General features: G+C 43.6%; 1 protein-coding gene across 1 annotated transcript in view; it reads right to left on the bottom strand.

Annotated features, from left to right (window-relative positions):
• LOC144828803 (kinesin-like protein KIF20A) overlaps positions 1-12,795 on the bottom strand; it is a 412,946-nt gene that overhangs the window by 161,150 nt on the left and 239,001 nt on the right. The window contains exon 13 of the mRNA XM_078687291.1: positions 7,596-7,735. Coding sequence (XP_078543417.1) covers positions 7,596-7,735 — 140 coding nt within the window. The remainder of the gene's footprint in view (positions 1-7,595; positions 7,736-12,795) is intronic.

Here is a 12,795-nt window from a genome sequence, read left to right as displayed (position 1 = left end):
GACACACTAAAGAGAAGCCTGTCTAGGCCAGTCTGTGCTTGGGCCATGCACAGTGCCAGGAACCCTTTTCCTCTCACAGCTACCATGCTGTGACCCTCTGCACCCTCAACCCCAGGTGCTGCTCCATATGCTGCTGCCTTGCTGCACCACACAACACCGAGGGGGCATTCTCCTGTGCTTACTCCAAGTTTTTATGCACTTACCCACACCCAACACTTACAGCACTAACAGCACCCAACACCCCACTCTCTGACAATCACACAGTCCTACAACGACTCACACAACACTCCACGCTTGCTTGCATAAATACTCCTCAATACCCACTCACTCAGCAAACATGTCAGAGATATGGAACCTGCTGCACGACAATGCCCCTGACCTACTTTTTCTCATGGAAATGTAGCTGAATCCCGCATCCGCACCGGACATTGTCACAGTCATCACCTCTGGCTACAAGATTGCCAGGCAAGACAGCCTTCACAAGCCTGGAGGCGAAATTGCCATCATCCACAAGAACACTATCAGATGCCCCACATCCACAGACATGTCATCCTCCAACATGGAAGATCTGTTCTTTAATCGCCACGTCACAGCCAACTTCACCAAAAGCAGCACTCATCTACAGACCGCACACCAAGTGGACCAACACCATTATGGACTTTGTCGCACCACTCGCCCTTAAAGCTAGCAGTTACATCCTACTTGGAGACCTAAACTTCAAACTAGAAAACCACACTGACACCAACTCAAAAGCACTCATTGAAGACTTTGAAACCTTGGTCCTCACCCAAGTAAAGGGACCTACCCTCATCGTTGGACACCTCCTGGATGCAGTTTCCACCAACTTCTCCAACATTGGAGTAGACAAGCCAGTTCTCTGGACAGATCACATCTACATCAAGTTCAGCATCCCTGTCCTGGTCTAATGCACACACACCACCGACAGACCAGCCTGACGAAACTGGAACAGCATCAAAGACAAGGACTGGAACACTGCCCTCACGACCCACCAACCCAAATACAGCAACATCCATCTCAAAGCCACCAAGAAGTTCAACAATTGGATCTTCTACTGTGCACACTCCCTGGCCCTCCTCAAACACAATACAAGACCCAGACCACAGGCCATTTGGCTCAAACTAATGAGACGCTACTGGAAACAACTGGGAGTATGAATGGAAAAATGAGCCAGGACAATGCAGACAGGAGCTCATTCAAATCCGCCCTGAGACGGTACCATCAAATGGTCTGGACCACCAAATGTGCCACTCTGGTAGACTGCATTGATGCGAACAAAAGCAGAAGCACAGAAATCTTTGCCATTGTGAAAGATTTCACCTCAACATTAGCCCCTTCCACCTGGATCACTCCCTTGCAGGAACTCTGCAACAACCCCTCACTTACTTGGCAACAAAAAGACCACCATTTACAGCAACTTTAATCTGCAACCAGACCCAACGGACCTCACCAAATACATGCCAATGTTATTCAAAGAACCAGTGCTAACCACAAGACCCGCCATCACCCCAGAAGAATCCGCCGGCACCGTGAAGTCAATCCAATCAGGGGACCTCTTGGACCCTTAACCCTACCACGCCTACTCTAGAGGATTTCAACCCATCAGTGTCATGCTCACACACATTCTGAATGCCTCACCCTCTTCTGCAACTTTCCCAGATGTTTGAAAACATGCAACTATCCTCCCATTGCTGAAGAAACCCTCTGTGGATCTTTCCACACGTGCCAACTACAGACCAATCTCCCTGCTACAAGGTCTTAAGAGACAAACACACACCTAACTGAATACCTAAGCAACCACCAACTCCTTGACACCACTCAGTCTGGTTTCAGGCCCAACCACAGCAAGGAAACTGCCCTCATTGCTGCCACAGATAACATCTGCATGACTCTGGACAGAGGAGACACAGTGGCCCTCATCTTCCTGGAACTCCCTGCAGCATTTGACACAGTCTCATTCTCTCCCTACAGACACAATCCCCCCCCAGTACATGGCTCAAGTTCAATGCATGCATGACTGGAATACCTACTTGATGAGGACCAACTGTCTAAAGCTGAACACGAACAAGATCGTAATTGTGATCTTCAGGAGGAGCATATCCACCTGGTGGCAAACAAAGCTAGGATGGACCTCCACCCTAACCACCCACTCCAAGAACCTCTGGATCATCATTAACAGCAAAATTGATGTGACTGCCAGGTCAATGCTGTCACAGCCTCATTCTTCTATATCCTGAAGATGTGAGGATGATTTTCAAATGGCACCCGGAAAAACATGACATACATGTTGGTCATCAGCAAGCTAGACTATGGGAACACCTTCTATTCCGGAATCAACAAAAAATCTCGCCAGAAGGCTACAGACCATTTAGAACTCAATGGCCAGAATCACTCTCATCCTCCCACACCACACCCACAACACACCTGAAGGAGGTCCACTGGCTCTCCTTTCACAAATGAGCACAAGTCAAACTCCTCATCCACACTTCCAAGACACTATATAATACTGGCCTAGCTTACCTCAACAATCGTATCTGCCTTCACAAACCTTCCAGACATCTACACTACTCCAGACTCCTCCTTGTACAAATCCCTCACATATGGAAAACCAGTTCCGGCAGTTGAGCCTTCTCAGACATCGCTTTTAAAGAGTGAAAGAACCTGCTTCTACACATAAGATCCACCTAATCACTTCTTGAATTCGGCAAAAAGATTTAGACATGACTTTTCAAGTAGTCCACTATCCCCTAGGTGTGCATAGACTCATCTGCTCAGCGCCAGGATACCCTTCTATGTGTTAAGGTGCTCTACTAATCTGCATAACATAACATTAACAATTTTAACTACTTTATGGCTTACAGCAGAGACTGTCTTTTGGTGCCTATAGAAAAAAGTATAATTCTCTCTGTCAAACACAGTCAAGAAAAAAAAGCCTAAGTAAGTAAATCTGTAATCTGCAGGTTTTTATATGAAGGGTGGACATGAATCCAAGTAAGTTTTAGTGTGGCTTGATTCCAGGAGTTCTAGCCTCCGAGCAAAGTGCAGTATTCCACCCCTAAAGATCCACAACAACTCCCTAACATGTGGTATGGAAAACCTTCAGGAAAGAATGTTCTATGCTCCAGAATGTGGGTAAACCATCTATATTAAAAGAATGCAGCATTGCATATTCAAGCAATAAAGTACATTAGAAAATGTGAATGGTGGGAGTTTTATAGGAGTCAGTGAAGTGGATCAGGGCTAATAATAGCTGCTACATCATTCCAATATTTGTCCTTCTATTTCACCATTTTAATTTAGAAAATGTTACCCTCAGTGGGTGGAATGTTCTAATAGCCTTACAACCCTTCTGCCTGGAGCTATACCAGTTATTAAATACCCTCACCATTATAAACCCTCGGCTGCGGCTCGGGCCTATAACTTGGCTTTAGAGCCATTAACCGGTAAATACTTCAGCAGCGAGCTAAAAGACTATTATGGAGCAAACTATCCAATAAAAAAAATCACTTATAACAAAGTTACCATCCGAAATTTGCAACTTCGTCTTAGCACTGCTTACCAGTAAGCGATGTATATATTTTATCCATAATCGCAACTAGGAGTCAGCGTACGTATCCAGTAATAGTAACAAGAAATCATTAACAATGGTTTCAACATGAATGAGTGCCCTTAAAATTGTTGTGCTCCTTAATGCAGATTTTTTGCAGATTTTCTATCTTACAGGAGAAAATACTGTATTAAATATTTACAACCAAAACTAACCTGTATTGCACAGCATTCAATGACAACTGCAACCTTCCTTCAAGCTAAAACTACCAGAAGCATCCTTCCCAGAGTCTACAAAATTTTACAAAACAAGCATTGACAAAAACCAATAAGTCTGGTATTAGCGGTCAACATTTTAGCTTTGCCAATACGTGTTTGTTTCACCACTGATTTTGTAAAATTCTATTATTGAGGGAGCTGCCCAGGCACTCGTCTGTATAAAGAAACAGCCTAAATGCAAAGGTACATTTTTGGTCTCAAAAAACCCACATTGGCATAGTAGCCCCCGGCACTGAAGGGAATTGCTTTGTTTGTGGGTATGCCTCTTTTGAAAGGGCAGAAAGTCATCACTCACTTTGGCAATCACCAATAGTTAAAGTGGGTTGACCCACTTCCCCATCCGGTAGAGTGAGCAGAAGAAAAATGTGAATGGCAACAACAGACCAACAGATGAAGAAGTCTGTCTGGAAGTATATTATAAATGTATCACTTTAGTAAAAGGAAATGGCCTTGACTAACACCAAGCCAAACAAGCATTGGCATAGCCAATAGGTCTCGCCTTTGGGGCCTTACAAGTGTTTAGCCAGAGCTATTGACTTTGCCAATGTCTTCAAGCTGTGCTGTAGAGAAGTGTGGGTGCTGTGCAGCATGCTGAAAAGTTATAATAAAAAAGTGTCAGAAGCATTTTTGTTACCTTATATATGACCAAGAAGGCATTATGTACAACTGAACGACCATATTAAAAAAAGTATTTACAATAAAAAAATGTCCTCAGTTTTCTTATGTTCTTGCAATGCTGGCATCTTGATTCTGCCTATTCCAATGGTTGTTTGTTAAAGCTTTTTTTTGAGGGGCATAAAAAAAAAATCGAGGGTGAAGGTTAGGAACTAGTACCTGTATTATAACACTAGCAGCGGCCAGACGCTAGGGGAGAATCAACAGATGCCAGATTCCGAGAGCTGGCTGAGGTGGTGCTGAGTGATGCTGAGGTGGTGGTGACTGGTGCGGAGACGATGCTGTGGTGGCGCAGAGTGATGCTGTGGTGGCGCAGAGTGATGCTGTGGTGCCGCAGAGTGATGCTGTGGTGCCGCAGAGTGATGCTGAGGTGGCGCAGAGTGCTGAGGTGGCGCAGAGTGATGCTGTGGTGGCGCCGAGTGATGCTGTGGTGGCGCCGAGTGATGCTGTGGTGACGCCAAGTGATGCTGTGGTGACGCCGAGTGATGCTGTGGTGACGCCGAGTGATGCTGTGGTAGCGCTGAGTGATGCTGTGGTAGCGCTGAGTGATGCTGTGGTAGCGCTGAGTGATGCTGTGGTAGCGCTGAGTGATGCTGTGGTAGCGCTGAGTGATGCTGTGGTAGCGCTGAGTGATGCTGTGGTAGCCCTGAGTGAGTGATGCTGTGGCGGTGCTGAATGAAGATTTTACCTCAGTAGTAGAAGGATAACACCTAAATACAGCAACTTTAAAGTGACCAGTTACTTTTGGAAAGGGCCTGCCACTGTGCTGCATGCTACATGGGAGTGCTTTAAAAAAATTTGATGCGCTCGAGTAAAAAAAAATAATAATGCATATGCGCTTGGTTAAAAAAACCTGAAAATTATTCACCAGATGAAGGGTGGTGCGGCAAGTCCATATTAGGCATAGGCCCAAAATGCTGCAGAATCGCACAATTACAGCGTCGCCTACTGTAGATCAATCAACCCAGTAACAGGTCAAGAGGGGTATGGAGAGGAAGGCTCGATCTACTAACAATGTGAGGTAAAAGTAGAGGAAAGTGGAGTTGAATGCTTCACTTGGATAACGCAGCCAGTTATTGGTACTTCTCTTGCAGTCTTACCAGACCCTATTTTCCGTTTCGTCTGGTCATCCAATGATTTCTCTTCTAACCTTATGCCCTGATCCCAGATCTTCCCGTGAGGACGGATTGTAGAAAAGGTTTAGTTTGTAGAGTGCACACATCAGTCAAACACTAGGACATCACGTCACATGACGGAGAACATGATCCAGTAAGGAAGCGGGCTGCATGACCGAACGGGTTGAACCAAACGTTGAGTAAACCAGGGGCACCAATGGTACAGTAGACCCGAATAGAAGACAGAGATGCAAGCTCAGCTGACCAGGTGAAGTCCCGTGACAATTTAATGCATCCTTTACAAGTTGCAAAAATCCAAAGTGACATTTTTACAAACACCCGCTATCATGTGTCTTAAAGACTGAGAACCAGTTGTTCCTGCAACTTCTTGCCTGGGATGCATTACTCCGCGAAATGGAATTAAGTTTTATAAAGGGGCTGGCATAATCCTCGACTTTGAAGTGGCACCTACATCAGTGAGAAGTTCTGGTCAATGAACACTGCTGCCCTACCCACAGGCCTTGGTACAAAAGGCTTCAAAACAGCTTTTCACATTTTTCTCCAACAGAAAACTGCGTATTGATTTTATGATTGATTAAGAAACCAAGATAAACGTCATGTAAATAAGGTAGCCAACAACTGCCCATGTGACTCCACATCAGCACTAAAATGAACAAGCGCATGCGCCTCGTGCTAAAAGTGGGAGGGTAAAGGGGAGTGCGGCTGAGAGCACACAAAGCGTTTCCCTTGCAGGAGCGAGACAGGGGCACCATGTGTTTTCAAGTTAATTACAAACATATGGTGTCAAAGCTCGCTCCCGCAAGGGAATCGCCAAACGTGCACGCGTTGCCATTGAAAGCAATGCGTGCACGTTTTTGGGACACAAACTGAATCGATGGCTAAAGGTCTTTTTCCTAAGCAGCGCATGCGCGCTGCGTAGGCGAGACCTAACAAGGTTGTAACACCTTTAAAGCACAGGAGAAACATTGTGCTTTCAAGATATATTTGACCTGGTGGCCGTTACATCATCTTGAAAAATTTCATATTAAACAATATGTAACCTCTGTGACACCCCCGGCAGCATTTGGTCTTGGAATTCATGCTGTTACTTTGGTTATGTAAATGTGGCATTTGAATGGATATGTGCAGGGTACCAGTGGCGGCTTCTCTGCAAAGCGGAGTAGCTTTAGAGCATTGGCTCACTGCACAAAAAGGAAAAATAAAAATGACAACGTATCGTTATTGTACATTTTTTTTCCCGATTGCATGCAGTCAGTGGCCTGTGTGAGGTGGGTCAGGGCTGGCCAGAGCTGGGGAGGAGTTGTTTGCACTCACAAAGTGCGCATTAACTATTTGGTCGGCTCTCCTGTGCCGACCAAACAGTTCATGCGCACTTTGCATGTTCCTACCAGGCTGCATTACACAGCCTAGTCAGGAACATGCACAGGCTCCTGTTCCAGACTGAGCAATGTGTTTTTTTAATTTAGTCAGTTAACCCCCCCACCCCACCAGCCCCATCCGGTAGCAGCCTCTACTGCAAGGTACTCTGGATACAACTCATACAGCAGGGGTGAGGGCACCTCACTGATGGACATCAATGTACTTCATATTGATTTGCGTATTTAGGTTTAAAACAATGGGTATGCACGGTTCCTCATTACAAGTAAATGGATGAAGGCCAAAGTGTGGTGGGTTCATGTTTACCAACAACAGGAAATGTGAATGTCCGTTCCTGGTTGTGGACTTAATCTTAAGGTCTACCAGCCAAGAAAATATATAAGAATCGATCACTTTTTACATACACTGATAGAAGGTATTTCATGATCATTGAAATGTGCTTTTACTGCTATCTATAATGTAGTACAGTGCTCTTCAGTGCTAAGGCATTGGGCGAGGCGTTGGATTTAATACTCTGAGTTCCACCAACATCTATACATGTAGGTAGTCCAATGGTTGTCATACCTCCAGGTTTCTTCCAAATCCACCAACTGCTGTAGCATTTCTTCTCCCATTTCCTTCCGAATTTGAAGCTCAAGAACAAATTTGCTCTGTCTTTCTGCCAACAACTTCTCTCTTAAACTTGTAATCTTCATCAACGCATCCTACAAAAAAATATATAAATCTTCAGGGGTTTAACATCCATCAATGCAAAGTCATCTCATAAAACAGGGAGCCAAATATATAACTGGTAATCTTTATCAACGCATCCTGTAAAATACTGATTCCATGGGGTGTCGAGGATAGGCAACACTTCTGCCTTACAGTTTACCCTGATTAATTGTACCAGAGAATCCACTGCAAAAACGGTGTGGCACCAACTGGGTCTGTTAATGGCACGTCACACCTTCTACAACATTCATTTTTTTTTAAACTTTTTCTCCTAAGATTTGAGGGGTACGTGCAACACAGACACCATGGTGTCTAGCCTTTATCCCCGAAGAGAGGTTCACTCCTCCCTATAGCCACAGAGCGCATGTGTGGTTGGCAGGTGCCTTCCAAAAACAGTTATTGAGGGCTGGAAAAGATAACTAGGGATACACTAGCTGGACTCCTGACATTCTCAGCAAGACAATAACCCCGAAATGATATACTGGTTACTAAATTAGCTGTGTCCACATGCAGATAATTGAAGCATACTGAAACGTCTGAAAAAACAAATTTCATTAAGGTTTGAAGTAAAGATAATCTGGCCCTCTGTTCCATAAAATCGTTTATTCCAACGAATAGGGACTCCAGATTAGCTGGTAGGATCCAGCTGTATTCCAATACAGGGTCACAGTATCAAGCCATATGTTGATCTGTTGTCAATACCCAAGAATGGAGACAGACCAAGAGAACGTCTGCATGGGAATACAATTGCATCCTATAAGCTAGTCTGGAGTCCCTATTCATTGGCATAATCTATTGTATGGAACAGAGGGCCAGATTATCTTTACTCAAAACCTCAATGGTAGCTGATTATTGCCAATGCAGACCTACTGGCCCTCCCTGGAATGATATGATGCCAGGTGTTTAAATGGATCATTGCACTATTTTGTTTTTGCACAGGCAAATCATTATTTGTCCTGATGATGGTCCCAATCAATCAATCAACTCTCTTTATTTCGGTTAACAACCATAAAAGATAGAGCCATACAAGTCGTGTTTGTTGCATAATGGCTTGGAAAGCAACATACAGGAGAATATTAAAACATGTTACAATTAGAAAATGGCTGTGATTGGCATAGTAGTAGCAGCATACAAAACAAGGTAAATGAAACAATTATCAAATAATTCATAATTAAAAATGCCTCCAGCAATTTGTAACAAGCAATAACAGCCCACGACTAAAGTGCAAATGCATTCAAGAAGTTTTGCTTGGAACAAATCCCGAGTTTACAATCCAGGCCTAGAACAACTTAAAAAGAATAGCATTAGGTGGCATCTTGTGGAAGTGGAGTAACACTTTCTTGGGTCTCGGTAATAGCAGCAGGTTTCTCATAGGCTGTGCAAGCAAAGAACATGGCCTATCGATTAGTGTAGGCAAGAACAACAAGGACAGCCCTTGCATTGGGATTTGTTGCTCAGCCAAGAGTTTGTAAAGGCATTAATTGGTAAGCTGCCATGCCTAAACTGGGTATAGAGTTTTCTATCAGCTGGAACCTTGATGATATCAAAATAGCACTCCAAAGCACGATTGGTTTTCAAATCTCCAAAGGCTTCTGCCAGACCACCCAGTTTAATTTTGTATTCTGCTCAACCCAAGCCCAATACCCAACATCTAGTGCAGGCTGGGGGGGACCGTTGTCATGCTTTGGCAGGACAATGCTGGACCCAAGGCTATTTACATGCTTCATCAAGCCAATCTTATTAGTGTTATCCAGAGCACTAACCCCCCTTAAGGTAGCAGCTTATGCTGCCAGATCGGGAGTAGTGACCATTCTGTGCCAAAACAACAATGGGCGTAGCCTTGCAAGATCATTCATAGGCTTAATGCTCAAATCAAGTTCGAGTGGGAAGAGAGGGGTACTTCACAGAAGAGATACCAAATTTATGAGAAACTTAGTCCCATGTTGGCATGGAATTGAAACGCCGTCTAAGCACACTATGACCCGCTAGATCATGTATAAACCTCTTTTTTTAGGTGCAGAGTGAACTGTTTCTTTTAATAAGTGACCTTATTTTTGTATATGATTGTTGTTCACACCCTGTCTCTTGCCTGGAGTCGTTTAATTCCCTCAGTTTTTTACACCTGTTTTGGATTTAGCCTAGCAGGGGTACATTCCTTAATGTTGTTTTGTTGATTTACCTTTGAAAATGAATTGACATTTTATATTCTTTAGAACAATTCATGGAAATGATCAAGTTTCCGGCAAATATTGTTTTAAAATCTGATGCTTAGGGACCACTGTTCCTTTAATTACTCATTACCCTTGGTCCCTAATGATCCTTGGGTTTCCCTTGCTTTTGTAACCATGTTCAATTTTGTGGCATATATGGAATGTGTAAGAGATGGAAATTCAGATTTGAAGTATCTACAGCAGGAACCCTGACTTTGATGCTAAGTTGGCACGGTTTCCTAGCGCCTACTTGGACTCGTGTCTCGTCATCAAGAGCTCTTGCTATCGTAAACCAAATTATATGGGTAGTGCTTCCTACATGCTGAGGTCCCATTTGACTTTTTAAGGGTAACTAGTCATCATCATAGATAAGAGACCACAAGAGGATTTTTTTTTCGTAGTGCACAATGATCATCTCAATGTTTTTCTTTTTAATATGTGGGTAAATCTGTGTATTTCCTATCTGATTGGTAGATTAGTTGTGTATTGGAGTCATGATCGTAATAAAGATAACGTTTAACCCCCCCATGTCAGAACGATCTGAAGACACATCTATAATTAACAGTATATCATGGAGTAACAATCCCTCACACACCTGCTAACCCTCCAATCTCATGCGGACCATGCTTTAGACCCTATACAGCGCTGCACTGCCCTTGGCCTAAGTTTGTGTATCAATGGTTATTAGACCTGTTATACTGAGGGTGTTCTTTCCCACAACCTTTTGCCTCCCATTTTTGCGGATTCTTTTTGCAGGCCTTTGGTCTCTGAACACTTTATCACTGCTAACCAGTGCTAAAGTGCATGTGCCTACGATCTTTGAGCTTCCCTTGTGCACGTATACCAGAGTCCAAAGGCCTGCAAAAAGAATCAGCAAAAATGCAAGGCAAAAGATTGGGGGAAAAGACGCTACCGATGCTCTACTTGCTCTCGCCAACTCTCCCACCCGCAAATGGGGCTCTTGGCTCAGATTGAGGAAGTAAAACTTCAGCAGGACCTGGGCTCCATAACAGTCCGCCCGAACTTTGGATTTACCACAGTCTAGCATGACCTAAAGTAACTATTTAGTGCTATCGACTTATAAGAACTGTTTTGGGTTTCTTCTTGAAAAAAGCAGAACTTCGGTTCTACTTACTGGATGTTTGTTATTTTAGTCTGATTTTATTCATAGAAATATAATATATATTGTTAAACCTGTGTTGAGTCTTTTTGTAGTGTATTCATTGTGCTGTGTGTGGCACAAATACTTTACACAATGCCTTTGTAGATAAACCTGACTGCTCCATACCAATCTACCAGAGGGTGAGCACAGATTATGGTATTGCGTATCTACAGAGACGTTTTAAGGCATGCGCAAAGTGGGCTCAAGCCCAGGGCCACAGCCTTTAATAGGCCCCTGACAGAGTCAGCTCTGTTCTGCAGAGAGTCTTGTCCTTATGACCTTGAATAATTCTTAAACTGATTGTTTTAAATACAGTTATTCCCTTAGTTTATTTTTAATTTGGGTAATGAGTGAGGGTCTAATACAGACATTCTGCAGAGAACTGTTGTGTTGATGTCTCGTTCCACACCTATAAAAAAAAGTTTATTTTATATAAAAACAAGGACTTTGCATATGATAAATGGGAGGGTGTCACAGAGAATATTTGCAGTAATATTAGAGAGTTGCTGCTGTGTTACCATATTGAAAACACTAATCACTATCCCTAAATATTAGATGTTAACACATTTAGAATTTGGACAAGTGTGATTGGTCAGTGACCTGGCAAAAGGATGCATGAAAGAGCTGAAACTGTATCATAAATTCAAAATTGTCTGGAGCAGGGGACCCCACAATCCATAAGATGTTCCTGTGTTTCTAGGTTACCCTACCTAGAGTGGTGGTTCCTGCCTGGCCTGGGTGCATACCTCAGCCAAGCAGGAATCCCATTTCTAACAATAGTGCATACACACATACAAACACTAAAGCTTACCACAAGAGGTTCATAGCAGAAGCAATGGGAGTCCGAACAGTAACTACAGCTGCTGTTACCACAGCCCCAGTGGCAGCAGCATCAGGAAAAGTAGCTGCAAGCACAAAAGGGACTACAACAGCTTCTATCATAACTGTAACTACATCCTAAAACCAAAGCATTGAACACAGCTGACAATGACAGAAACAGCGGAAACCACAGTGATAACCACAGAAGGGACAACGGCAGAGATAACTACTTTTATCACCCAGGGAGCATGGCAGCAATAACAGCTACAACAGAAGCTGTCAAATGGTGTCAAGAGTGAACACTGCTGCTTAACAGAAGGGACCAGAAAAATGACCACAGCTTTCACCATGGCAGGAACAACAATCCCTCTAACAGCTGCTAGCATAGCAAGAACAGTGGCATTGACCACAGTTATAACCACAGCTGGATAACAGTAGAAATAGCTGCCACAACGGCAACATTTGCTACTAGCATAGCTCCAATAGTGGCCACAACAGCAACCAGCATTACCTACTGCATGTACAACATCCAGCATCAGCTGCAATTACAGATGTAATAGCAAGGACTGCAATGCACATCATGGTAGCGATTGCAGCTGCCGCCACTGCAAAGACAACAAAAGTAATAACAGCTGTCACTATAGCAAAGTCCATATCTGTACACTCTGCAAGAACAGCAGCATGAACCACAGCTGGCAGCAAAAACAGCAAAGACAATACTATCACAGAAGGGACTTGAGCAGTGACCACAGTCTCATCCATGATAAGGACAATAGCAGGAATTATAGCTGTAACAGTGAAGCCCACATCTTCCACACCACGACAACAGCATCCAACACAATAGCAATTACAGCAGAGACCT

The sequence above is a fragment of the Lissotriton helveticus genome, chromosome 4_1 (genome assembly GCF_964261635.1).
Source record: "Lissotriton helveticus chromosome 4_1, aLisHel1.1, whole genome shotgun sequence".
Lineage (NCBI taxonomy): Eukaryota > Metazoa > Chordata > Amphibia > Caudata > Salamandridae > Lissotriton > Lissotriton helveticus.
Note: the sequence above shows the minus strand (reverse complement) of the source record. Positions and strands in the feature narration are given on the sequence as shown.